The sequence below is a fragment of the Chiroxiphia lanceolata genome, chromosome 3 (genome assembly GCF_009829145.1).
Source record: "Chiroxiphia lanceolata isolate bChiLan1 chromosome 3, bChiLan1.pri, whole genome shotgun sequence".
NCBI lineage: Eukaryota > Metazoa > Chordata > Aves > Passeriformes > Pipridae > Chiroxiphia > Chiroxiphia lanceolata.
In genome coordinates, this window is record NC_045639.1 from 111,187,178 (window position 1) to 111,214,843 (window position 27,666).

The window sequence follows — 27,666 nt, forward strand, 5'->3', positions numbered from 1 at the left end:
CAAATGGACACTGGTCCACTAAAATACCCAGGAAATAGGATTTGTGCTGGATCAGGGGAAGACCATGAGAAGGAAGGAATAGAGAAGACAACACATTATGAACTGACTGCAACCCCCATTCTCCTTCCCCCTCTGCTGTCGACGGAGAGGAGGTGGAGAAGCTGGAAATGACAGAGTGGAGTTGAGTTGAGTCTGGGATGAAAAGGGGATTGGAGACATCGGTTTCTAGTTTTGTGTTTGTTCTTCATCATCCTACTCTGTTTTCAATAGGGAATAAATTCAGTTCATTTTCCCCAATTCGAGTCTGTTCTGTCATGACAAAATAACAAATGATGAGTGTTCCCCCTGCCTTTATCTTGACCCAGGAGCTCTTCCATGCCTGCCCTGTGTGTGGGTGAGTTTGAAGGAGCAGCTGGGGGGGGTGCTGGCAGCTGCCCAAGGTCAACCCTCCACAGTAGGTCCTCTAAACATGACATAGTTCCAGCATGAACAGAGCAGAACCTGAATTGGTCATTTCTCTCACCAGCTCAGGACCTGAGGTAGATCTTAAAAATCTCATCTGGACACATCTCCCCACTGAAAGGCCTTGAAAGGACAGGCACCAACACACCTCCTTTCTCTCCCTCATGTTGCTTGTGCACTTCCTCCTTTAACAGGACAGTCCCAACTGATTTCACAACAAGACCCTGGAAGACCCATCTGATTCCCTACATCCCATGCAACATCATCCCTCACAACCTCACATCCCACAACACGCAGCAGGCAAAACCAGCATCTTGCCAATGTCAGCACCACACAAAACAAGGCAGCCCCAGCAAACCACACTGCAGATACCTTCTGCCATCTCCAGGAAAGCCCTGAGAACATGACACCCAGCACAGCATCACTGCCCTGGGCACCAGCCCCACTCAGCTGCACCTGCAGGGGACACGTTATCCACCATCACAGCCACAGTGCACAGCCCACATGGAGAGATGCACTGATGTGCCCAGCCCGGGGAAGCTGACCCAGAAGAGGGAGGGGCTGCCCAGTGCTGGCAGGGTATGGAAAACTGCTTTGGGTCACATTCCAAGCTTCTGTGATTGAGAAGTGAAACAGTTAAAAACGCTTTTGCCATGAGAAGTGTTGATGATCAAAGGCAGAGCTCAGGACCAGTTTCACAGCATTCCTAAAGGCAGAGATATAAAAATAGTTGGGAGTACTGCTGAAAATAAGGCAGTGTTCCAACACTCTTGGAAGTCACAGATCTCTGAAAGCAGTAAGGAGGAGCACATTTTCCCTTTTGCTGGGATAGGAATGGGAGATTCAGGCTGTTGGACCCATGTGTCCAGTGAAAGCTCAAAATCAACATCTCAGCTTCAGCCAGAAGAAGCAATTACACCCCATGACTGAGAAAAGAGAGAGGCAACACCAGAGGTCACAGGTACCTGTAGTGCCTCCTGGTTGATGCAGGACCAGAAGCAAACAAGAAAAGACCATGGATATCAGCAGAGGAAGCAGAACCACAATCCCAGATGCTTTTGTGATTCAGGTAGGACCAAAACCATTTCCCTCCCTCACAATATGAGTAACTGCTGGTCATCTCAATAACTTTAAACATTCCAGTGATTTAGAGTATTGGTATATTTAAACATATTCTGCAGGTTTTTGATATTTGAAATCTGATACATAGAGACACACAGAAAGACAGAAGCACTTCTATCTCTTCCCTGTTAAGGACGTTGTTTGCAGAATATCTCAAGGACACATCCTTATGGGCATTTGCTTCCCCCATTCACGTATATATCACCCTGCAGATTCACCTGAGATCTGCCAGTGCCTTTGCTCTGCATTTCACATGCTCAGAGGCACCAAACAGACAGGACAAACTACTGCTTCCCCTTTTTTTCCCCATTTTTCTTTGGAGCAGAGGTTGTGCAGTTCTCCCAAAAACATGGTGGGTTTCTCCCAAGCTCCTCTTTCTTGTGTTCCCAGTCTTCATCTTTCTGGTCTAAGGGGATTCCTTTCATTGCAGCTGTCATGCGGTAGTTTCTGCTCTCCACCTCTGCTCTGTGAGAGAAAACAAGAGTGAGCACAGCACAGTCACATCTCCAGGTTGTTCACGAGGCACCATCTCCAGGGTCCATCTCCAGGATTGTGCCTCAGTCTGGTTAAACACCTGCTGCCATTAACACTTGAGAAAACCCTGTGTTGTGCCCGGCATGGTGCAGCCCCAACCTCTCCTCACAGAGACCCCCCTGGACCCCACCACTGTCAGGATCTGGACATGGAAACTCCAAGTGTAAGTCTTGTCCAAGAGAAGGCAAACCCTTTCCTCCTACTGCAGAGCTCTGATTTCGTAGGCACTCAGGATTTATGCAGCTGTATCAGAAACACATCATCAAGTATCAGGAAAAAAACCCTTTTTTCTGTGAAAGAACATCTCTGTCACATCAGTGCAATGCTGTCCCAATTGAGAGCAGGAAACAAAGCCAGTGCCTTCACACTGATGAGCTTCATCACATAAGCTTACTATGTCAGAGAATGATAGAATGGTTTGGGTTGGAAGGGACCTTAAAGATCATCTCATTCCAACCCCCTGCCATGGGCAGGGACACCTTCCATTAGATCAGGTTGCTCCAAGCCCCATCCAACCTGGTCTTGAACACTTTCAGAGAACAGCTTCTCTGGGCAACCTGTGCCAGGGCCTTTACCACCCTCACAGTGAAGAATTTCTTCCTAGTATCTAATCCAACCCTACTTACCTAGGCCATTCCCCTTTGTCCTCTAACTCCATGCCCTTGTCAAAAGTCCCTCTCCAGCTCTCTTGTAGGCTCTCTTCAGGTACTGAAAGGTGATCTAAGGTCTCCACAGAGTCTGTGTTTGAGAGAGATTGTTGAGGCCCCAAGCCTGCTGGCGTTTAAGAGGCATTTGGAAAATGCTCCTAATAACATGCTTTAACTTTTGGTGAGCACTGAAGTGGTCAGGCCATAGAACCAAATGATTGTGGCAGGCCCCTTTGAACTGAACTATCTTTGTTTTCTCCTATTAACTATCTGCTACCAAGGGCAAGAAACATCTTTCTGTAGACTTCTAAATGTATGTACCTATACACACGTGAGTATAAACATATGCTTTGGGCTCAGATAGAAGGAGCCTTTGGCGCAGGTTCAACACTTGGCACTTTGCAGAGAGGCTGGCAGCAGGCACAGGCTGTGGGTGTCTGTGCCAGCTCAGCACCATCCTTGGCAGCTCTCACAGCAACCAGGGTAAAGCCCTTTTCATGCAAAATAAATCTGATGCAAAATATGTGTTTGTTATTCAGAAGTAGCTGTTTTGAAGGCTGTTTCCTAACCTTTGCATGTCCATGCAAACCTCAGTGAGTCGTACGGATACTTGGTAGCAAAATATTCCCAATATTTGCATGTTAATAATATTTCCATGTTGATACATGTAATATTTCCATGTGAATGCAAAGAGTCCTCAGCACAGAGCAGTGGCCCAACCCGGGCAGGCAGGTAGTTCATGCAGCTGGCAACACCTGGGGACAGACACACAGCTTTCAAGGGTCATGGTAGTGCTAGATGGGGCTGAATTAGGATTTAGGAAGGATTTGGATATTCATAGCCATGCTCATCAGCCCTGCATTTGGCACAGACCCTCAGATTTAAAAATGGAAAACCTGCCTTTTCTCTCTTTTTGCATGACAAGCAAATACCCAAAACTGACAAAATATTCCTCATATTTATATACCACAGACACCATGAGTGGAGCGCAGACCTGCTCTGTGCTGTGCAGCATTATGTGCAGGTACACACTTAATTCTGTGTCTGCAGCACACGTTGGTACTTCCCAGCTGCTGACACTGCCTGACCACCTCTGGGACCTTCTGCACATCTAAAGGAGCAGAAGGTAATCAAAATTATACTATAAATGCCAGCCAATCCAGCTCCAAGGCTGCTGATATGAGGAGATGAAGCCATTGCAGTAGTAAGTTACAGTGGTTGGGCTTAAAAAGTGTTCCTGAGTAACAGTGATAAACTCTTGGCTGCCCACAGGCTGTGTTATGGCTGTGAGGTGACTGCACAGGCTTTGTGTGCCTTATAAAATGTCCTAGGCATGGGCATTCAAAGCATCTTCCCAGTTAAGTTCTCCCAGCCATGCTCCTAGATGAGCCATGACATTGTGGGGTGAGTCAGGCCAGCATTTGGCTCTGAAAGGCATGTTTTACAGCTTAAATGAGTCATTCACCTCAGAAAACCCTTCATCAGCTACCTGAGTTGCCCTAGGCTGTTGCTAAGGTGTCTCAGACTAGGATGTCAATCAGGAGCCTCTGCCTGCCACGGGCATTGCCCGCTGGCATCATCCAGGCAATTCCCCTACCCTTGCTGTCACCTCACTGCCATGACCCTCGTGCACAGCCAAGTGCACAGCAAATGCTACAGATTGGACAGGAATTACTGGTGAGGTTAATGCAAAAAGGACAGCATTGAATAGGTTAAGTAATTGCTATAAATGATTCATCAAGGGAGAGAAGCCTGCAGACTTTCACTCTCAAGGTTAGACAACATTTACCTGTGCTGATATAGAAACTAAGCATACCAACAGCTGAGAACAGTATAAAGAGAAACTCCACTGGAACACAGTGCCCCATTCTCAAAAGTCTGGCAAACTCGAGCTTTACTACAAGGCCAGGGTCTAGACAGTTAAGATCCTACTTAGCAAAGCTTAGGTAACAGCTGCTCATTGTTTAAATGTCTTTAAACTGAATGTCTGAGGGTAAGAAGAGCTGACACTTCTGTGTGGAAGGAAGGTGGTGAATAGTGAGGGTTTGCACATGTCAGCTCCAAATATAGCACGGCTTTAGCTCTAAAGTGTCCCTGGCAGGGTTCAAGGCCAGGCTGGATGTGCCTTGAAGCAACCTGGTCTAGTGAAAGGTTCCCCTGCCCATGGCAGAGGGTTGGAATGAGATGAGCTTTAAGGTCCCTCTCAAGCATTCTGTGATTCTGTGTTGGATGGGCAGGTAAAATGCAAAGGTTCCAGCAGCTTTCATAATAGCCAGAGCTTAGAAACCGGAACCTGTGGCTGCCCTAGAAAGTTTTTTGGGCTTTGTACAGGGGGAATTTGCACAGTTTGGGTGTCTTTTCCTATGGTAGGACACTGATGCTGTGTGAAGATAAAAGGTGGGCATGGAGCCCTAACAGAGGAAACAAGAAGCTGTAGAAGTACAGCTAAAGGACAGCAGCACCTACAGAAAGGTTTATGTGGCACTTGGTAGGCACTGGCCTCCTCAGACATTTGCCCAGTCACCATGACTGATTTTTAACTTGGCAACTCTTGTGCTGCACTGGCAAGCTGGAGACTTTGAGTTAGATATTTGTCTACAAAAAAAAATCCAGGATATACATGGTGCCAAAGTAGTCTTGAAACTGTGGCAGTGGTAAAAGAGATGCCAGTGAAGGACTATGGTGGGACTGTAAATTAACAGAAAAAGCCAGGGGAGAAAAAGATTTAGGGAGCTCTCAGCATTCCAGGCTTTGGCATGTGCAGGTTTCACGGGCAGTGTATTGAAACACCAAGTAGTGTGTGGGACTGTGGTTTGCACTGAAGAAGCTGGTTGGCCTCTGATGATCTGTCCCACTGCTTAAGAGAGATGCAGGTATGGGACACAGCTCAAACCTCTGGAGTACAGCATCCTAATCCAGGGAAACAGCTTTGCAAGGATGAAAATATCTGCAAGCCAAACCAGTGGCTGAAAAACAGGAATGGTAATTGGGAATCCTCTAAAAGCATATTTCTCATGGCAAGTGGTGCCACAGTGCTAACTGTAAACAGTTAAGGCAGTACGGAGTTTCCCAAAATTTGGGAGTAATATGTGGCCATCCTATTAACAGATCAAACGATCTAATTTTCAATAATTATGTAAAAAATATAACGGTTCTTTTCTTTACTATAAGAAAAGCCAGATGATATACATATATATACATATACAACTGCTGAAGGGCTGCTCTTAAACAATTCAACCTGTGTCTTCAGTATTCACCACTCTCTAAGGGGTTAATCTTTGCCAGCTGTTGCTCTCATTTCTGTTGCTTAACAATCTCTCTGTAACAGCCTTACAAAAACAATGATGTCACGAGCGGTAACGCTTCTGAAAACATACCAAGGCAAACCACAGGAGGCAGTGGAACAAAATAATTTCTTCTAAATGACTTCCCTGTGACAGACCCGTGTTTGCTTATCTCCTACTGCTCGTGCTTGACAGCTATAACAGGCTTTAGGTGGACAGATAAGTAACACCCTGTGTTTGTTCTGTTCCTTTATAGGACAGTTTGTTTAATTTTCATTGCTGGAGCCCCATCCACTGCCGCAGTGGGACCTGCCGTCCTACTCACTTCTCCAAGAACTTGGAGCAGTCCTGGTGACCGTAGATTTCCGCAAGCCTCTTGGGAGTGTCACCAAAGAGGTCGGCTGCATCCATGGCGGCGTGCAGGGAATGGAGGGTGCGGAGCACCCTCAGCCTCCCCGACTCGGCAGCAAAGTGAGCCGGAGTCCAGCCCACGTCGCTCCGCAGGCAATGCCGGGCGCCGTGATCCACGAGGAGCTTGACCAGATCCGACCGCCCTTGAGGTGGGCAGCAAAACAAGGAGAGAAAATGCAAGTGCATCAGAATTTGTGCCCTCAGGATGCAGGAGACAGTCACACACACTTGATCATAATTCCCTCAGCCATGGATTTTTACCCATGACCCGACCATTTGTATTATCGTATAAATGATACTCAATAGAAAATGCTGGTTGTTTTTTCCCAAACCAGACTGCTTCCAGAAGAACTTTACAACAAAAACAACTATTAGATCAAAAAACTTTCTAATTTCTGAACAGCAATTAGTCATTGACCAATTGACTATATCTTTGTTACATTTTGCTTTTTAGTTCATTGCAATATAAAATTTAAACATAAAGAATGGGAAAACCTGTGAACAGCTTTACTAAAACAAAGGTTTGTTGGATAGGAGGTAGAGAAAATACTTGTTTTCATTCAGCTTCTCATTTTTCTAACCTGGAGAATTGCTTAAAGAAGCAAAAAAAGTTATTTCTAGCCCACTTCACACTGCCTTGACTGAGCTAGATCATTCCCAATGGCCTCTAGGCAATGTTAGTCTCTCATTTTCTTAAGTAGCTCAGTTCCCTTTGCTGATGCCTAAATGCATAATAATCCATCAGGGCAAAAGAAAAACATGGTCTCAAGTTTCAAACAGCAAATTATACACTTAATTTCTGAGTAAAGACAGATGACATGACATGAGATCCCAATGTATAACAAAAACTGCAGCATAGAGGAACAGAGGTTCAGCTTCCCATTTTACAGAGTGTACAATTATACATTATGTATTGTTGCGTGATCTCTTTTTTGAGATGTAAAGGGATATTTGATTTTAACAGACACTTCTGAAGGGGAAGGACCAAATGGGAGCTGCAAACACCTCTGGTTCTGCCTTGTTTACTCAAGCAGGTGAGAAAAAAGGACAGCAATGTTATTTTGTTCTGTTGGGTTTGATAAATACCTGGTACAAATACAGTGGGTTTTACTTTCTGCTCACTCACACAGGTGTACATGAGAAATAACTTCTTTGCACTGTATGGAGTCACCTCTTAGAAAAGTAAAGTGGGGGACAATAGCCATGCTCTATGTGCCTACCATGTAAATTCCAAATTTTCATGTGATGGAAGAAAAAAAAGTTAAAAATCACTTCAATGGCAATCCCATGAATTATTTTGTAGGCAAAGTTCCCACTTAAATTGGTATTTTTATCTTTTTTTCTTTTTTTTTTGCTCATTAAGGACAAAACTACCAAATACAAGCTGTGATTATTTCCAGCATACATATAATTACAACCAGCATCACCTTTTATGACGCTGGTTAGCAGAGGTAACAGAGCCAGGGGTGCCCTCACCTTTGGCAGCAGCCCAGTGCAATGGGGTCCTGTCGTGCCAGTCGACATCCTTGTGGTTTGGGTCGCAGCATCCTGCCTTCAAAATCTTTTCCACCAGGTCGTAGTCCCCCAAAGCCACGGCTTCGTGGAGCTCTGTCATGCTGCACCCTTCAGAAAAGTGCCTGGTAACAGAGCAACAGGTGTTTGGTGGGTGTGCACTGATGTATCAGCTCCTCTCAGGGCTGTTTTAATAGATCAAGCAGCACCTGGATTGAAAATGAGACAGGAACTGTGAGAAACCAGGATTTAACAAAAATAAGGGAAAAGGAATGAAAGAGGAAAAGTAATTATAATTTATCTTCAAGCCGGTGATCACAGACTGATGGTGACATTTGGTCTGTAGTCATGGAAATCTGGAGCCAAGTGCAGCCCTTTATATAAAGGACTTATATAAAGGACTTGTACCTAAAGCTTTTCTGAAGGGAGTTGCTGCTAAAATCCAGCTCACAGGGAACATTTGCCACAGGTCTGTTGTGCTCACTAACCATGGAAACTGGCTCCTCCCTTGCCAGTGCTGCAGATCTGTTACTGGTAGCATTTTATTGCAACAACAGAAACGACTGTGCAAGTATCTTCTCTGATGTTCTTTGGTGCAAGTAATAATAAGGGATAATAATAAGAAGAATGAAACTTACAGAAAAGGCAATGGGCAGATAGTGATAGGGCAAGGGGGAATGGACTTAAACTAAAGGAGGAGAAATTTAGATCAGATGTTAGGAAGAAATTCTTGGCTGTGAAAGTGGTGAGGCCCTGGCACAGGTTGCCCAGAGAAGCTGTGGCTGCCCCATCCCTGGAAGTGTCCAAGGCCAGGTAGGATGGGGCTTGGAGTAACGTGGTCTAGTGGAAGGTGTCCCTGCCCACAGCAGGGGGTGTGGATGATCTTTAAGGTCCCTTCCAGGCCATTCTATGATTCTAGAAAATAACTGAGCTATGGCCCATTGCTTAAAATTCTCATCACCAGTCCCATTCAATAGACCCCCATCAAGCAGATCGCCAGCCCCTGCAAGGCTTTTGATTTCAATAATTATACCTGTGCTAGGGGGTATTTCCCAGCTGCTTTGCTGGCAGTGAATCTAAGCAGATTGCAAGGATCACTAGGCTACTTCATCATCCTGAGAATGGAAACTGCAATATTTTCTCCAGTCTGGTCAAATCAATGGGGAGAAAACTTTTATATTCCCATATTAATAGCTGGTCTTGAGCTAATTAGTCCCATCACCCTGATAAACCAGAAGCATTTTACGGTTTGCTGCAGCTTCTGCATTGCATTTACTTCATGGAGAAATTTTCACAGCTTTGAAAAGAGTGTGATTTTCATGTTCAGCATGCTGGAAAGGACCAACATCAGAGCTTGCAGAGGCTGATTGTGAGGGAAGGTTTGCAATCCTAAGGGCTACATTCTGAGCCAGAGATGAATTGGGCCATTTATCTGCTCCCAACTCCCATAAACATACCAATCACATCCCAAGTCCAGGCTGGAAGGACATAGAATCATTTCCACTCTGCTTTTTTGTAACAAAAAGATGAAGTACAAAGGTCAGAGGGATTCACAGCCTGCTTCAGTCTTAGGTGGTCGGACTGTGCAAATAAGATCCAAAATGTGTCTTGTCTTCTACTGAGCTTGACTCCTGCGTGTCTGGGAATATCTGAACATATTAAAAAATAAAATAAATTCTGGAGCTCCTAGTGGGATGCAGATATATTGCCTTTGACATGTCTCTGTTACTTCAACCACTTGTTGTGCACTGCTGCCTCCTCCTCCTCATTGGCTCTCACTAGTCTTGAAGAACCTGTTCCTTTAGATTAAGCAGAAGTGTTCTGAGCTGTCCTCCAAGATTTCAACAACATTAAATCTATCCTGAAAATGTCACATTTTAATGCATCCAGCCCATCACTGAAATGAGGGCTGGACCAAAGTACATGGAAAAAACCAAACTCTTGAACCTTTTTATACAACTTGCTTATTCGTTTCCAGCTTCAGATCATACCTACACACAGGCATGCAAAGGGAGAGGAAGACAAGCCACTGATCCCACTCCAGGAGCTCACCAGCTCTCCAAGGGGACAGTCCATGGGACAGCTCCATAAGCGATTTAGGCCAAGCCAAATTTTACCTCCCCTCCTGCCCTGCTGCTTCCTTTGAAGCTCATATGGCCGTTTAATAGCTGCTCATCTCTCATAAAATTAGTCTGTTATTATTGGTGCTGGTTTTAGGGTTAATTCCCTGAATTCAGTGTTACCGAGGGGGCAAATGCCAGGGTTGTGCAAAGGGGGGGTGAGTGCCCAATCTGCTTTAAACCGCTCCAGAAGTTGTACTCAAAAGCGGGATATGCTTCCCTAGAGTGTGATTACCCCCTTCTCCTAAGGCCAGAGGAAAAGATTCGGCTTTTTACGGAGCGACCTTGAGGCAAAGCGCTCCCCAGCAGCTGGTTCCCCCTCCTCGTCCAGCCACAGCTCCTCCGCGGGATGTTGCAACCCATCCGGGGGAATTTTCTCTTGGGGTTCCTGGTGCTTGACGCAGCCCCACTCCGCCACGCTCGGCAGCACCGCCGGGACATCCAGAATCCATACATATGATCCCATCCCTGCCACACGGAGGCACAGCCCGGCACCTCGGCGGCCGCGGGATCCGCCGGGACGCGCAGTCTTTGCTTGGGATGGCCCCGTGCCAGAAACTTGTTTTCCAGGCCCAGGGGAGATTTCTCCCGGGAAGATTGTCTCAGCTGAAAACTAAGGCAAAGTTTGGTCCCTCCCCTTCGGGCAGAGCCCGGCAGTGGCTCTGCCTGCGGGACAGACGTCCTCCTGTGGGAGCAGCCGCCGCTCCCCTGGCTCCGCAGGGCTCTGGGTGGCCGTCCTGCTCCTCTGGACGGCGGGACGGGAGCACAGGGCGACCGGGACACCGTACACCAGGTATGGGAAGCACCAGGCGCTGCTCGAGGGCAAAAAAAAGGGTCTGGGGAGAGCACGGGGAGGAGCGACGGTGACGTGAGGGGGATTTTAAAGAGCTGGGTGGTTGCTGCGCAGCCCTTCACACAGGTTATCAGCGCTCCCCGCTCCCCAGGCTCAGCCGGCTCATGCAGGAAGCCTGTTCCCAGTCCTCGAGGGATCGCGTTTCTCCAGTTCCTCCCTTCCAGCCCCGTATCTGGCCCCAAATTCCTGTGCGTCCCTGCGGAGGGGTGGGATTCACTCCGGTGGACGTGCCCCTTCGCCGCTGAGTGTAGGGCGAATTTTCCGGTGGGGGAAAACTAACCCACCTCCTGACACGGCCGTGCCCAGCCTGGCGATGGGAAGCAGCAGTGCTAGGCTGCAGCATAGCAAACTCAGACTAGATGGAAGGGGAAAAGTTAATTCACAGCGAGGGTCTGAGATGTGCAGACCCGAGGTGTGTCCTGCTTTGAGCAGGGGCTTGGACTGGGTGACCTCCAGCGTCCTTGCCCGCCTAAATACTTCTAGGAGGTTGAGAGGGACACAGCTGGAGGTTTTGGGTGCTCTGCCAGCACAGCATTCACCTCCCACACACCCAGCATCCCAATACCTGCAAGGGACCCTGCACCCCAACTGCTGTTGGAGCTGGTGGGGAGAGGGATGGTGATTTTAAGACGTGGGTTCCCTGATGTGTTTTAAGCTCGATGAACTCAGTAGTGAGGTGGTGGACTGGCAGACGTCAGGACAGCCTGCCTGTACTTTACCCTGTGACACAACCATCCAAGCCTCTCCAGGAGCAGCAGGTGGTGGCTCCTCCAGGGAGGGACCGGGGTTGGTGGTGCTGCCTGGGCTTGCACTTACCAACCCACTAACATGTTTAGAGCAGCCAAGAAGCTGTTGTGACTTACAAATAAGATCCTCTAAGAGGCAGCTCAGGAAACAGGGGATACACCAATCCCATCTCCGATGTTATTAGTGGGTGGCCTCCCCTTTCTCTGCCTGCTGGGAGTGAAACATTCTATCTCTTCAAAATCGCTAATATGATGCAGGAAGGGGCTGTTCTCCAGTGCTTGCAGAGAAGTGATAGGGGATGCTCCTGCTCTGGGACATACACTTGGATTTAACTATTGGATCCAGAAACTCCATAGTTTATGGAAAGACTGAACCCAAGTGCCTCCTCCTGCTGACTGCAGAGCTGCTTCCTGCTGCTTCCACCTGACATCCCCATGCCCCAACCACACAGCAGACAGGTTTCTCACCACCCAAGTCCTGCTGCAGGCCCAAACCAGCAAGCAAAGGGTAACAAGTTTTTTCAGTCCTTAAAATGGGGTATTTAAAAGCAAGGACAAGAGCTGGGGCTCTCACGTAAATGCTGTCATAGTGCTTACGTGTGCTTTTTCCCCCAGACCCTGTGAGTGTTGAAATGTTTTGGTATCTGGGGTAGGGACTAAGGTGATCCTATGCCCTGGTGATGAGAAATCGCTCATTGGTTCAATCTGCAGTGCCAAATCAGGCAGGGGATGTCCTTAAAACAGATTAATCAGAGCTCAAGAAGGGGACAGTGACACCTTCAACCACTGTGGAATATCATACTGGGGAGTGCTACTGAGATGAGCATGGGAAAGTGCCCTGAGATGAGGCTGTAAGGCCATGGCCTAACTCAGGATGCAGGATCCTCACATGAAATCTTGGGAATTGCCCAGCTCCACCTTTGGTTCTCCCAGTCTCCATTTCTGATCTTGAGAAGGGGGATGTACCAATCTTCCCTAGCCTCTATGCTCATGGTGATGTGCTGACACTGAATTACTGAGGTCAGCACTAAGCCACATCAAGATGTTACATGGAAGCAGCCTTTAAAACATGCAGCATGCTTGTTTACTGGGAAAATAAGTGGCTCAGATCAGTGAAAAAAACACACATTAGCATTTCAGTGACAGCCTCAGCCTTTTACACTGCAACACAAAAGGCGCCAGTGTGAAGGGCTCTTTCCTTCAGCTCCCTCACATTCCTCAGGCTCAGCTCCCCCGCTTTGGCAGCCTTCAAATAAAGGAAAAGACAAGGTCAGGAGAAAAAAAAACAACAAAGGAGAAAAAAAATAAAAAGGAAAAAAAAGCCAAAACCCAAATCTAAAACTGTAGGCCCTGGTAAAACCTCCCTTCCAGCTGCCCACTACCCAAGTGAGCGCTCCTGCTTGGGAACTGCTTGCCATTTGCCAATGGCTTTCACCCTTCCCAGAGCCCCCTGAAGCCCTTTCCTCCCTTGCTGGAGAAGCTGGCACCTCTGCAGCCCCCAGCTGCTGGGACAGACACTTGTCAAGGTGACAATGATCAGGTTTTGTCAGGCACACGGAGAGCCTGCTCCAACACCAGCACCACCATCCTCTGTCCTCCTGCACCAGCAACTTCCCACAAGATTCGTGGAGATGTTGAGCCCCCTTAGGAACAGCAAGCCCACTTCAGAAAGTGCTGGGAAGTAGCACAGTGACACCCAGGACCCCATCCTGCTGCTCTCACATGCATAAGCTGGAAATCCCTGGAGCACTGGAGGGGAGTTTGCAGGATTTGGCCCAAAAAAGCTCCATGCTGGATCATCTCCTCATGCTAGTTCACACAGACCCATGGAAGCTCGTGCTGATCTATACTGACATTGGATCCAGCCTTGGAATTTAAAAAAAGCCTCTGTGTTTATCCAAGTGTTGGGAAAGGCTGTCGGAGCTGCTTCCTGTGCCCTTTCAATCCCCAGCTCCGGAACCGCTGCGGGAACCGCCCTGCAGCAGCCACAGCACATCAGCTCTGGCAAACAAACTCAAACCCTCAAAGTAAAGGCAAAACCACCATGAGACACAAGGAAGCCATCATCTCTGGCTGAATCCACCATCAGGAATGAGGACATGCTGCTGGAACTTCCATTTCACCTGTTTATCATGCTTGAAGTGGACCCGGCTCTCATCTGAGGCATGTGAGGGCTCCAGCTGTTAAAAATTGAGGAGCAGGATGCTCATTTCAGGCCTCAGCTACTGTACAGCCAGCACAGCTGTGACATTCCAGACTTAGAACACATACAGACATATAAACCCACAGCCTGATTTCTTACAGAGCATAAGAATTTAATTTACAGTACCATAGGAGGAGAACAGGGCTGATGGATGCTGTTATCCCAAAGTATCTATAAGGAATCAATTCCCAATGCTTACTTAACAGCCTACAAGGGGCTGGGTCATTTCTCTTCTGCTGCAGATGCTGGAGGTGCACAGATGAAGGTTGAAAAGTTGGTTTAATACAAAAAGAATGGGCTGATGATGTAAACTATGGAGGTTGACAGGCTGGAGGTTTGATATTTCCTTTTCTGCTGTTCTTTCAAAGGCTGGACACACTGGGCAGAGCAGCAGTTTATCATATGAGTAGTAAAACACTCCGCACAGTCACTGTGTTGTTATTCAAGTTCCCCCAAAAGAGTAAAGAAGAGCAAAAGCACCATTTTTACCTGTACCTGAATCGGGCATCTTCCCAATTTCCCAAGAAATAATGACATTGTTCTAGAGGAAAGCTGGGAAGGTGTTTAAAAGTCAGGCTTCAGGTGCGAAATGTGTTTTCAACTTGTATTTCTTACCATAAGCAAGGTGCATTTGGTGTCCTTTTCTTAATATCTTAATATTGCTTTATAAATTAATGTTCTGCTTAATGCAGCTGGCTTATGAGATGGGTAGAAATTTTAACATTTAGTTTGCCTTTTAAAAAACAGCCATAATATGACAGTTTCTGAAACCTCGAAAACACCCCTCACCTGAACATCTTTCTGTTTAGAAAAGCCACATTAAAGCATACAGACCCAGAGCTTCAGTGGCAGCTGAACTCCAGCCCTTTGGACTTGGAATGGGCAGTCACAGCTCCGCTCCTAAACCTACTGCCAATCCTTTCATAGCCCTGGGTAATGGAAAGAAAGCACTGCTAACAAAAAACACTTTAGAATTCAGTAATAGCCTTGTAGCTATCAAAAAAAGAAAAAGGTTATGTAAGTTACATAAAAGACCTCAAATTAAAAAAAAAAAGCTCTACAAAATGACAAATGGGCCTTCGTGGAACAATTAAAAATCAGAACAAACTCTCAGAGAAACTATATCATAAAATAGTCCACACATTTCTCCACCAACTTACAAAAAAAATTTATTTTTGTTTTTCTGTTTTTTTAATGAAAGGGAAACGAAGTTCCCAACAGTCTCAGAAAGCCTAAGGTTTCCCTTGAGTACCAGTTTTTTTCTGGCTAATGTACTACATGCAACAGTTCCCCCCAGATTTGCAGTTATGGTTAGGTCAGCTTTTGCTCCAATGCCTCCCCAGTTAGATCCTGCTCTGTAAATGATGCCTAATTGTCAGCTGGAGACCCACACAGCAAAGACACTGAACTCAGCACATCAAACTTCCCTTTACATCTTCACATGAAAATAAAGTTGGCTTTTTTTTTTATTCCATATTTGGCTAAAGCTTTAACAGTTTCAGAAATGCAGTATTTGGCCTCCTTGTTTACTGCTGACCCCCAACAATCCCCACATTTTCCCTATATACACATTGCTTGGTATCAAGGGGAAACCCTTGAAGAAGCAGCAACTCTGGCTCCTGTGCATCCAAGAGCTGAAGGAAGAACCGACAGGGCAACTTCTCAAAAAACAGCAGCTGAGCTGCCAAACTCAGTCTTAAATCAGCCACTTGGCCAGGCTTAAAACCCCTTCCAGCAGCTAGTATTAGCTGCCGAGCACTTAAACCTAACCACATCCTCTCCTGTGATCAGGCAGAGACTTTTCCAAGCACTTTTGCTTTATGGGATGTAAGGACGATGGAGCTAGGCTGTAAGAAGGATGGAGATGGGCACGCTGGGACGATGGAGCTGGGTTGCTGTGATGACCACGGAGCTGGGCATGCCAGGGATGATGGCACTGGACACACCAGTGACAACAATGGAGCTGGGCCACTGGATGCATTCTTGAGTGGTGGATGTGGAAGGGAATTTTTTCCACATGGATGAATGGAGCCGTTAGCTGCAAAGGGGAGCCAGGAGGAGGGCAATACCACACTGGAAGCGCAGTTTCCTTCTGGCTCCCTTTCCAGGTGCGTCTGGAAGGGGTGGGTGATGGTGGCATCACTAGTGTGCGTATGTCCCGCGGAGCAGCCCTACGCAGCCAGGTCGAAGTCGTCGCGCTCCTGGTTGTAGTCGAGCACCTTCTGCCGCAGGCGCGAGGCGTCCACCCAGGTGATGAAATCCTCGACGGCGCGGGGGACGAGCAGCGCGGGGTCTGTGACCACCTCGGGCCCCACGCGGACGTGCCCCTGCTCCACGAAGGTGACGGCGTGGCGCAGGTTCTGCGCCATCCGCAGCTTCACCAGCAGGCAGGGCAGGCGCCGGCGGCAGAAGGCGGCGGCCGAGAGGCTCTCGCAGACGGCCAGCGACTGCCGGCTGCTCACCAGCCCCAGCCCGTGCAGCTTCTCCAGCAGTGCGGCGGCGCAGCGGGCGCGGAACGCGGCGCTGTCCGGGCCCAGGTCGCGGAGCCGCCGGGCCAGGGCGCGCACGGAGCGGGCCAGCGCCTTGTACTGCACGTAGTCCTCCCGCCGGCCCAGCCGGTACCGCCGCAGCGCCCGCACCTCCGCCAGGTTACCGCCCGACGCCTCCCAGTTCACCAGGTCCAGCCGCCGCAGCAGCTTCTGCTCGTGGTACTTCAGTTTCCGCACCATCTTGACGAGATATGGGACTCAGGCTCCGCCGCGCCGCCGGCTGTGAGGGGCCTTTCCGGGGAGGAGCGGCCGCCTACACCGCGGTTCTTCCGGGGAGGAGCCGCTGACAGGGGCCGGGCAGTGAGTCCCGCCCCGGGAGTCCTGCCCCGGGGCGGCCGAGCCCGGTGGGGCGGTGGGTTGGGAGTGGTCCCGTGTCTCCTTCACGAAGGAGAAGGCAGCGGATAGCGCCCACCCCCGCGGCCGGAGCGGCTTCCTTGCTGCCCAGCCCGGGATGCGGCTGCTTCCCCCCGCGCTCGGCGCATCCCCGGGGCCCGCCCGGCTTGGAGGGGTCACCCCAGGTACGACCGCACCGCCCCGACACCCGCTCCGTCACGGGCAGCCCGCCCTTGTCTCTCCAGGGATCGAACCCGGGCTTCGTCATTCCTCCTGGAAAAATGGCAGCGGCGTTGTATTTCTCCGTGACATCCCGCTGCTCCTGATGAATAGGCCGATTTTCCTTGAGGAGCCGCAAAATCCTCCCTCTGTGCGGTTCGTAGCACCGCAGACCTCCCGAGTGCCACCGCGGCCTCCCCAGCCAAAGGTTTCATCCCACCTTTCTGTAAGTGCACGGTGCTGTCTGATCCTTAGGATTCAGGATACTCCAAGGAAATTCCCCAGTAGAACAGGTCAGGTTGGTGATTCGGGATTTCTCTGATTCTCATAAGCAGATTTATGTATCGGCTCAATCTTGAATTTCTTAATCCTGGATTTTCAGCACACTGGATTTGTTTCAGGGTGGGTTATCTGGTCACAGAGGCCATGGCCCTCTCCTGATTTGCTTTGTGCTTTTCTCCAGGTTTGCCAGTGAAGGCACCAATGGAAATGTGGACCAACAGCACTGAGAGATTTTACAGAATTCCTGAGGGAAAGGGGCCACACTCGGTTGGATGTACAGACCTGATGACAGATAATGCAGTTGAGGTAAAGCTTTTGATTCTTTCTCTTCTGGATTTAAGCCACAGTGTTAGTGAAACAACTTGCTGTAGTTTTACAGAGGAGTCACACAGAAGGTCTGACATTCATAGCTGAGCTTTCTACCTTCTCCATCCTGGTGTAGGATGTATACTGGGCATTTGCTAGATGGATGTAACCTGCAAGCCTTCCCCATGGCCAATTCCTCCTTCCTCCTAATATCCTTTTCTTTCTGACTCCCCTGCTCAAGATACTGCAGAGAAACTGTGTCCTCCTGGGACCCACGGGGTTCTTCCCACCCACCCCACCACTCCCTCTTGCACTGGGCTCCTGAGGAGACTCCACATGCAGTCTCTGTGACTGTAGCTGTTCTCATCACAAAGGTCCCAACAGGATTTGGCAGTGTTGGGAGATGCAGGTGTGCAGGGCTGGGAGATGAGGGTGTGCAGTGTTTCAGCTGCAGGGTAAAGCGTGAGATGTCTTCTTGAGATTTTATCTCTCTTGAGAAGAACAGGATGTCAGTTCTGTAAGAGGTTAGCACAGTGAGAAGCCACGAAAAGAAGATGGGCACAGTAAGTAGACAAGCAGACAAATGATTTCACTTGTGGGTTTCTGTATCAAATCCTCTTGCTTCTTAGACAATACACCTGCAGTTACACTGTGGTTTTACTCCTCAGACTAGCCATAGTGGAGCTTGTGATCAGTTCGTAGTGGTTGTTCATGTTTTCCTTTACTGAGCTTACTCTGTATTAGCACAAAGCAGCAATTAGTTTCTCTTTGCAATCAGCCCACGTGTTTTTGTTTTGATAAGTGTTTTGAACAATTACAGTTTTCTCAAGCATAGATAATGAACATCTTTCCCTTTCTGGTAAGCAGTTAATCACTGGGGAAGTTCACTGGGATTGTTTTGAGGTCAAGTTAATATCTTTACCAATATGGAGGGAGGTTCTTCCTTAATGGTCTTTGTGTCAAAGGTTGGTTTAACTTTGATAAGCAAATAGAAACAAGCTTCATTAAACAAGCTTTTGGTAAACTGATACATAGTGTTCAAGAAATCAGGCTTTTTTCTAAAGCTCATGTTTATTTTGGCCCTGATCTTAACTTGCTAAACCAAAAGCACAGTTGGAGCAAGACAGTGAATTTGAATAGTGTGTTGCAAATTCCCTTGCAAACCAGGAAGTAAGAATGCAGATTACACACAGTTCATCTGCCTGGAACTCTGCTTTGAGGTGTGCCATTGGTACATTGCTGCTGTCTGCAAAGGAAAAGGACTGACAATGGGTATGGAGGGTCCACGTGAGTGTGGAAAGCTTGGGTGCTTTCCTGGGAGACCTGGAGAGCAGACAATAAAAGAAAATTCAAACTGGTGGTAAGGAACAGAAGCAGATAAAGCACAGGTTAGCAAAGTTGTGTTTAGAAAGATGGACCACTAGAGACTTGTAAGCATCTTGTTGAGGAGGAAGAACAATATATTGTGTTCCCTTGCTGTGCAGCTGCCCAAGAGCTTCACAGACAGCCTCTGCTCAGTTTAGCCAGGAACACTATAGCCACAAGACCATGCCCCTGACACACCGCCTCTGCTGGACCACACTTCCAGAAACTAGTCTCAGAGTAAAATCTGTCTTGCTAACCTAGTGGAACAATATACAGAGGGGGTCCTTTCCCCCCCTCTCCCAGTTTAGCAAACTCAGTTGGGTCAGTAACAGCTCCATGAGACTCACTGACGCAAGGAAAGCAATGACAGCTCCCAGCTGAAGGGACAAAGTCATAAAATCATGGAATCACTGAATGGTTTGGATCGGAAGGGACCCTAAAGACCATATGCCATGGGCAGGGACACCTTCCACTAGGCCATGTTACTCGGGGCCCTGTCCAACCTGGCCTTGAACACTTCTGGGGATGAGGCAGCCACAGCTTTTCTGGGAAACCTGTGCCAGGGCCTCACCACCCTTACAGTAAAGAATTTCTTCATATATCTAATCTAACCTTGCTCTCTCTTAGTTTAGAGCCATTACCCCTTGTCCTGTCAGTCCAGGCCCTTGTCCAAAGTGCCTCTTCACCACTTTTAGAGCCCCTTTAGGTACTAGAAGGTGATCTAAAGTCTTCCCAGAGCCTTCTTCAGGCTGAACGTCCCCAGCTCTCCTGGCCTGTCATCGTAGGAGAGATGCTCCAGCTCTTGGATCATCCTCAGTCACCCCTCTAACAGTCAGCCCTATAAAACTGCATCATAGAACCATTCCCAGTGAGGAAGACAGAAGGAAAGATCCAGCAAGATGCAGAAATGGAGCAAATTGGTAGTGACTGTTTGTAAATTATTAACTTAGTTAAATGGAGCATTTTGAATTAGCCATAGGCTAACCTAGGGAAGGTAATGTGCATCTCTGCCTGTGAAGTTCTGTATCTCATGCTACTTTAAATTCATTTTAGGGACAGAAAGTGAATTGGCATCAAAGCCTGTATAGGATAATAATTTTCTCTTAAATCTCTTGAGCTGTCATTCTTGCATCTGAAGCCCTTTATATGGATGATTTTATCTTCCTTTTTCTCTGCCATATATAAAGAAATGCCAATATTGCTTTTTTTACTTTCCTCCTGATCCCAGGGAAGCTTCTTGCGCCTGTATTACCCAGCATGCGATGCCACAGATATTGAGGAGGCACGATGGATTCCAGACAGAGAATACTATCAGGGACTCTCTGACTTCCTTAATATGTACCGGATTGTAGGAGAAAGGCTTTTCCATTACTACGTTGGTAAGACTGGTTCTGGTTTTGTTCCTTGACTAGTGCATGAGCTCTGTTTGCAGGCCACTGCCTCGCTGCTCCAAGAACAGGGTGGTATTGCTGGACTGAAAAATATATTTTAGCTACCAAGTGTTTTTGTGGGATGGGTTTCTGTAGGGAGGCTCAGTGCTGAACGTGACCAAGTTCTCAGGCAGTCCCTGACTGCTGTGGGTAGGAGTGTCTGGGCAGCTTGCTTTAGGAAGAGCTTGGGTAAGCTGCACCTGTGTGTTGGGATTCAAATCCCACAGGGAAATGTGCAAAGATGTAAAATCTGGAGAGATCCTAAGGTCTGAATACCAACCTTGGATGCCGGACTGTTAGCGTTTAGGAGATATGTAGACCTTGTGCCAGACTGTGGCTGGGAAGAAGAGAGGGAAAGTATCTTCTGCCAAGTAGTAAGTATTTTCAGAATGAGATCCAGATTTGTCTTATGTGTTTTAAAGATGAGACTTAGTACCTTATCTTTAGGTGACTGCTCTGAAGTCAGTGGTCCCCACATTCTTGGGATCTCTCCCACAGGAACGAACCCTTTCTCTCATTTCAGTAACGACATACACTTCTGTTTTTATCCAGGTTCAGTGACCTGTCCTGCAAAGTCAAATGCTGCCTTTAAGCCAGGAGAAAAATATCCACTTCTTATTTTTTCCCATGGACTTGGAGCTTTTCGGTAATTCTGCAGTTTGTTGACAAACTATTTTTGTTTTCTATGGAGACAACAGTTACCAAGGATGGTTCTGAACAGTTTTTCAGTAGGGGGGTGAGATCCTTATGGAGCTGAAACAGATTTCAATAATAGGCTGCTGTGTGTCAATATGCTTCCACTGAAACAACAGCAGTAAATAAAAGCAGGGTTGATGTATTTTTGATCATAGAATCATAGAATGGCCTGAGTTGGAAGGGACCTTAAAGATCATCTTGTTCCAACCCCCCTGCCATAAATAGGGACACCTTCCACTAGACCAGGTTGCTCGAGCTCCATTTGTTTTCCCTTTGTATGATAGGGGTGAAGGTATTTACTGACCCATAAGCACATGTGAAGAGTAGCTAGTTGATTTTTGGACAGCTCTTTGAAGATGCAAAGTGCTGTATGTGCTACAGTAGCATTTTCCCATCTGACAGTAAAACAGCACCAAGGTTTTCTGAACAGGCTTTGGTGCCTGGCATACACAAACATGCTCTGCTGGGTAGCAAATTCAAACAGAAGGAAATATCGAGTGGGGACTAGCACATACATGGTGTAGTCAGCATTTAAAAAGCAGTGGAGTTGAAAGAGTTAATGACTCACCAGAGTGTGTTTTTTATTGCAGGACAATCTATTCTGCTATTTGCATAGAGATGGCTTCTCAGGGCTTTATAGTGGCTGCTGTCGAGCACAGGTGTGTATGCTGCATGTTTTGGGAGCTCTGATGGCAAGAAATTTTCTCACATTGAACAGAATGTTATTTATTCTAAAGAAGAATTTTTTATTCTTTTTAAAAAAGAAAAACTGTCATCTCTCTTTCAGCCCTGCCCATAGCTGGGCATAGCTCCCATAGCTCAACTCTTCCCTAAACAGAAGGAACTTTGCTTAGATAAGCCCTGGAGTAAAAAGTCTCACAGTACATAGAATCTGGAGAATATAAAGAAGTTAAGAGTTTTGGTGGGGTTATTGCATCATTTAGAAAGTCTGTCTACACTCAGTTGCAACTGCAGTAGCACTGGTTGATAAGTGGATCTCCAGATCAGTGAAATCTAAAACCTGTGCTGACTTCATCTCAGACCAAATGGAATGCGTACCCAGAAATAACCTTTTGCTGATATTACAGAGATGAATCTGCTTCAGCAACGTATTATTGTAAAAGAAGGACCGTTTCTGAATCACAGGAAGAGTCTACATCAAACATGGAGAAGGAGTGGATCTACTACAGGAAACTGAAAACTGGAGAGGAGGAGCGTTGCTTGCGCCATAAGCAGGTACTTGGACTGGATCTGTGCTCTGGGAAGTGTGGCAGGAGTGGTGTGTTTAGGGCTGACTAGCAGACTCTTTCCCTTTGGCAATGTCTACAGTCTTCTGCCATGACTCAGGGTATATATAAATATGGATCAAGTCATGTGTTCCTGAAGATGGAAAAGCCAACAACAGTTTCCTTCAGAGCATAAACTACTTCCTCAACAAAGCTTTCTCGTGAAGCTGCACTCTTGAGCTGAGTCAGCTGTTTGTCCTCTGGTTCCACTCAATTTTCTGTTTCTTCTTTGTGTCTTCACACTTTTACTGCCCAGCCCAGCCTATAAGTGACACAGAGTTCAGTTCATATGTTTTTGTGGCCTTAGGCTCGCTTTAGCTTTCATTTACTGTTGCATAGCAAGATGAATCATGGCTGCTCTGAGGGGGATGTTTGCTTCATAGTGTTCAACACACTGAAGGTGGTTTTTAGCAATGTAAACAGTGCAGACTTCCTGCTTATAAGCAGTATCCATGCTAGATGTGATGTGACCATACTGATGAGCTCCTCCAAGCATAACTTGACCTTTAAAATACGGGAGTGTTTTTTCCAGCTAGTGAAAACTCAGCCAGGGAGCTGCTTCTCTTTATCTCCCAGGGCCATACAGACAGCAGTCCAAGAGTCATTTCCTGTATGCCTACAACATCCTGCTTATGAGTCTCAGTGTGTAACATCTGAGCTTGCAAACAAGCTCCAGAAGCCATTGTCTACAAATTTCACAAGTAGAGAAGTCAGGAGATTGGGATGTATTTGAAATTCAGTGGTGCACAGACATCTTGCTGGCTGCCTTACACACTGTGGTTCCCAAGAACACTCCTGTTCTTTGATTCTTCTTGAAGCTTCTCTTTTACTGACATATCAAAGTTAAAAACTGTTCTTATGTGGGACAATGAAAAACCTTTATTTGCAACAGCTTTGCTACATGTATGTATATAAAAATGAGATGTGGCGTCTTAGCTGTTTCTTATTTGGAGTTTATCCCGTGTAAAGACAGTTTCAAGGCTATTGTGCAGATAACCCCAACCTCTCTTTCTCCCCAGGTGCAGCAAAGAGCACAGGAGTGTATCAAAGCTCTCAATCTCATTCTTAAATTCAATCAGGAGAGGAAGTAACAAATGTACTACATTCAGACTTTGACTGGAACAGCCTAAAGGTGAGTGAAAGGTGGCAACTGCATCTTGTTAAACACCTAATAATGCTTCTGGGCTCCCTTTTCCATTTCTAAACTGGTTCCTGTAAATTATTCTGAAGATCACACTGTAGATCTATGAACATATTCTCAGGTCATCTCAAGCTGGATAGATAGCAATGGAGCTGAAATGATGCTCATCTCACTTCAATAGATCTATTTCCTAAGAAATTATTCCCTTTAAAAAAAAAATTTGGGAAAGTCTCTTACAGCACCTGGATTTTTTTTGACAGGATTTCTGTTGATACTAGCAGAATAGCTGTTGATGGGACACTCTTTGGTGGTGCTACAGTTATTGAGGTCTCAGCAAAGAAATAAGATTCAGGTGAGTATGCAAACAAGGCAAGAGACATTGGCACTGGAGAGCTCTGGAGCAGAGCACCTTCTCTAGGATCCCCCAACTACTAATTAGCAACTGAAGCAAAGTTTGTTTGGTATGTCTTGCTTCTCCAGTCATGCTTCTTCCACTGTGGGGATGTGTTGAACATAATAAGCTGTATTTTATTATCTCATGATACTATGGGACCCTGCTGTCCTGGCAATGGAGACCAACAAATGCAAGAACAGACTCATTCTCTTCCCCCAGAGTAGAAATAATTTTGAAACAAAATGATTCATTAACCTGTTCAGTATCAGAGAGAGCTCTTTCCCATGTCTCTTGCAACTCAAAGCATGCTGAGAACTTCCATTAAAAGCTTTCTGCTTCTGTGCCAATATCCAGTTGTTTTTGGCAGGTGTGGCATTGCCCTCGATGTGTGGATGCTTCCTGTAGGTGATGACATTTACCAGAACAGTGTCCAGCAACCGGTGCTTTTTATCAACTCTGAAAAATTCCAGTGGGCTGATAACATCTTAAAGATTAAGAAGCTCATCTCCAATGACACAAACAAGAAAATGATCACTATCAAGTAAGTGTCCAGGATCCATATATTTCTGTGGTTGAAGGTGAATCTTTCCTTCTTGTTGGAGCTGTGCAGTTATATGTAACTGCAGAAAGACAGTCACTAGAGCACAAGTCCTATGAGGAGCAGCTGAGGGAGCTGGGGGGCTCAGCCTGAAGAGAAGGAGGCTCAAGGGGGAACCCTACCACTCTCTACAACTACCTGAAAGGAGAGTGTAGCCAGGTAGGGGTTGGTCTCTTCTCTCAAGTAAAAAGTGATAGGACAAGAGGAAATGGCCTCAAGTTGTACCAGGGGTGGTTTCGATTGGATATTGGGGAAATTCTGTCCTTCCTCAGGGCCCAGGTTTTTACTGCACATTTAAATGAGCCATACATCTCCCATACTGGGGACAGAGACCTCTCAAAGCAGCCAGTAACTCCAGGTTTTGAGATACTCCAAGGTGTGCATTCCTGTCCTGGGTCACAAGTGTTGCTCTGAGCCTCATGCATCATCTGAAGACTTTAAATAGCCTTCTGGGGGCAGTTCTGCACTCACCCAGTGAAAGCAGTGCAGTGGATGGTTCTATCCTGCACCACAGATGAGGAAGACAACTTTATCTTGATGTTTTGCTAAGCCCACGCTTTATTGCCATTGCAGCTGTAGTGACCTACACTGAGTGTGTACAAACCTTCCTCCCTTCTGTGCTTAGTACAGAATTTCCTGCTAATCTTGCATGCTCGTGAGATTAATGTGTTTTACCTTCTGCTAAAGAAAACAGTGTAAGACACATGACTGAAGTCTGTGCATATTTTAATTGTGTGACTTAATGTATTCTTATAAACCTGTTGATCATTTCTGTATTTGCAGGGGGTCAGTACATCAGAGCTTTCCTGACTTTACCTTTGTAAGCGGAGGAATTATTGCAAGATTTTTCAAATTAAAAGGAGAAATAGATCCAAATGAAGCTATTGATATCAGCAATCATGCTTCATTGGCCTTCCTGCAGAAACATCTAAGTAAGTATCTGTTTACAGAGAAGTATGAAGTTAGCTCATATTTAATTCCTGTGAAGCTTTTTATTCAGTTTAAAGCAAGATCAAAATAAGTGTGTCAGTGGAAAAAACAAGTCAGACAGTTTCTAGAGGTTTGTCAGTTACTTTTGTAATCTTAGCAACTCGGAGGAATGTCACTGGCATTTTGTTCTCATAGAGAAAATGATACTCCAGATTTTTATGTTTCTTAAAACATCATGCCTCCCCTACTTTGCCAAGTTGGTTTAATTTTTCAGTGTAGTTTTACAAAAGCTGATTACTTACTCATTACATTTGGGTTTTATTTCCCCCGTTTTACAGGTCTTAAGAAAGATTTCGATAAGTGGGATTCACTTGTGGATGGCATAGGACCCAATGTCATTCCTGGAAGCAATATTGACATATCTCCAGCTGAACCTGAATAAGGAATACAAAGAAGTACTGAAAATGCCATGGACATCAGGACACTAATGCTGGCCAGACATTGTTCAGACATGGGATGGCATTAAACACCTACACAGCTTTTGGGGTGTGGAATAATAAAAAAAAAAAGGCATTAAGTTACATTACCATAAAACCAGAGGTTTTGATTCAAATGAGTTAGTAGGATAATAGTGAATGGATAGTAGGATAATACTGAAATACTGCAACAGGGTAACTTCTGCTTTGTAGGCAGCTTGGGGGAAATCACTTCATGGTAATTTAAATGCTCTTTGTGGTTTTGACCTAAGTCAAGTTTATGGGAGAGACAGATTAAGCTCCAAGGAATACAACTACAGTTCTGCTTACCAAGCTTTAAGTCAGTTTGCATCCAGCAAGCAACCAAAACCACCCCTCCCCCAAAACCACCACTTTGTCATTTAGATACTGTTTCAGCTGTGCTCTGACAACAGCTGTGAGTTGGGGCAGGTTGTTGCTCCTTCCAGTCAGAAAGGTGCCAGTGGAAGTGGTCTTCAAAAACTGCCTTATTTGAGTAAAACCACAGTAAAAGCTACAGGGAAGTAGTTAGATCACAGCAGAGAAAGGTGTTTGTTCAGACACAGGACTCCTCATATGAACTTAATCCACTTAAATGTAAGATCTGTGTTTAGTGCCATACCTAGAGATTATTTCTATTCCAAAAGCTTCTGAATTGGTCACTCTTGTTGTAGCAACTGCAATTACCTTTGGGCAAAGCTCCAGGAGTCCTCTCTTGTTAATGTCTGTTACCACTATCACACAGCCTGCAGGTGAAATTACAGAGATGTGGTCACCTGTATAAGCTCCCTTTACATGATCCTTGTTAGCACTGCTTGATCTCCTGAGGTCTCTCATGGTACTAATTCTCCCCTGATACTCATCTTTGTCCAGGTACAGTGCTGTCTGTAGCTGACAGCAGAAGCAGCTGGCTCCCACTGACAGAGAGCAATGGTAATACCTGGACAAATAGTGTCCACAGCCACCTGGTCAGCCTGTTTAAGGCTGTCATTTTTGGATCAGGAAGTCTCTGAATCTGCCCCATGGGAAGGGTGTCTTCTGAATTATGTTCATTTCAAAATGAGGTTACAAACAAAACTGAAGCAAGCAGAACAAGCAAAGCAATTAACAGTGTAATTAAATGTTACATAATCTGTGATCTTAAAATGAGATTGCAACAACACCTAAGACCTGTCCTTCAAAATTTAATGAAGTTCTTTCCAACCTACCACCATGTATTGTCTTTATTAAGCAATTAAAGATGAGTTTGTTCTGAGTCACAACTAACACCTGAAATCTACCGTGAGGCAGCCAGACTGACACTATCAGCCAGCCGTGTTCCTAATCCATATGCAGCATGAAAACTCCACAGCTTCTGACGAGGAGGAAAAAGCTATGCCATATAGGAGCATGGAACACCGCTATAAAATAAAATCCCCTTTTCAACACCTGAGGAGGAGATTAAAAGGTGAGATCTTTGAACAGCTGCAGTTAAGTCCTTACACTGCTGTACCTGTGTAAGCCGACACCATTTCTATTGGGTCATCTTCATATTCTTGGAAAAAGCTTCATCTTTCATTAGTGAAATTGGAATAACTTCAATTAATTACGTGCAATTACTGTTTCTAATATTCACCATAGCTCACAGTGCTCTAGAGCGCTGGTTAAAGTCAAACAGAACTAGGGACCGCAGAACAGCACCCATACAGCATTTGTGCTTATGCATAGGGAACAGATACAAGTCAGTAAAAAAACACATTAACAAACCAG

The 27,666-nt window shown here is 46.3% G+C and overlaps 3 protein-coding genes across 7 annotated transcripts; 1 reads left to right on the top strand and 2 right to left on the bottom strand.

The window, feature by feature from the left end:
• Window positions 1–1,605: 1,605 nt before the first annotated feature.
• Window positions 1,606–11,649, bottom strand: ANKRD66 (ankyrin repeat domain 66). Of its 5 annotated transcripts, none has more exons than XM_032681475.1 (4): window positions 11,511–11,649; window positions 7,937–8,181; window positions 6,375–6,603; window positions 1,606–2,049 (listed from the first exon to the last, which is right to left on the bottom strand). In XM_032681475.1, exons 2-4 carry the CDS (start codon window positions 8,073–8,075, stop codon window positions 1,869–1,871), a joined length of 549 nt encoding a protein of 182 aa, XP_032537366.1. In that variant the 5' UTR covers window positions 8,076–8,181; window positions 11,511–11,649; the 3' UTR covers window positions 1,606–1,868. The 5 variants fall into 5 exon arrangements, with proteins under 5 accessions (XP_032537366.1, XP_032537367.1, XP_032537364.1 ...); XM_032681476.1 differs by lacking the exon at window positions 11,511–11,649 and adding an exon at window positions 10,377–10,520; XM_032681473.1 differs by lacking the exon at window positions 11,511–11,649 and adding an exon at window positions 8,381–8,752.
• Window positions 11,650–15,044: 3,395 nt separating this feature from the next.
• IMP3 (IMP U3 small nucleolar ribonucleoprotein 3) lies at window positions 15,045–16,730 on the bottom strand. Its single transcript, XM_032681470.1, has one exon. It carries the CDS (start codon window positions 16,621–16,623, stop codon window positions 16,066–16,068), a length of 558 nt encoding a protein of 185 aa, XP_032537361.1. The 5' UTR covers window positions 16,624–16,730; the 3' UTR covers window positions 15,045–16,065.
• Window positions 16,731–16,752: 22 nt separating this feature from the next.
• Window positions 16,753–24,374, top strand: PLA2G7 (phospholipase A2 group VII). Its single transcript, XM_032681469.1, is given in 10 exon segments — window positions 16,753–16,961; window positions 17,459–17,583; window positions 20,177–20,327; window positions 20,931–21,024; window positions 21,665–21,733; window positions 22,163–22,310; window positions 23,380–23,434; window positions 23,437–23,492; window positions 23,762–23,853; window positions 24,263–24,374. Coding segments are annotated over 9 exon segments (777 nt in total). The 5' UTR covers window positions 16,753–16,894; the 3' UTR covers window positions 23,774–23,853; window positions 24,263–24,374.
• The last annotated feature ends 3,292 nt before the right edge of the window (window positions 24,375–27,666 follow it).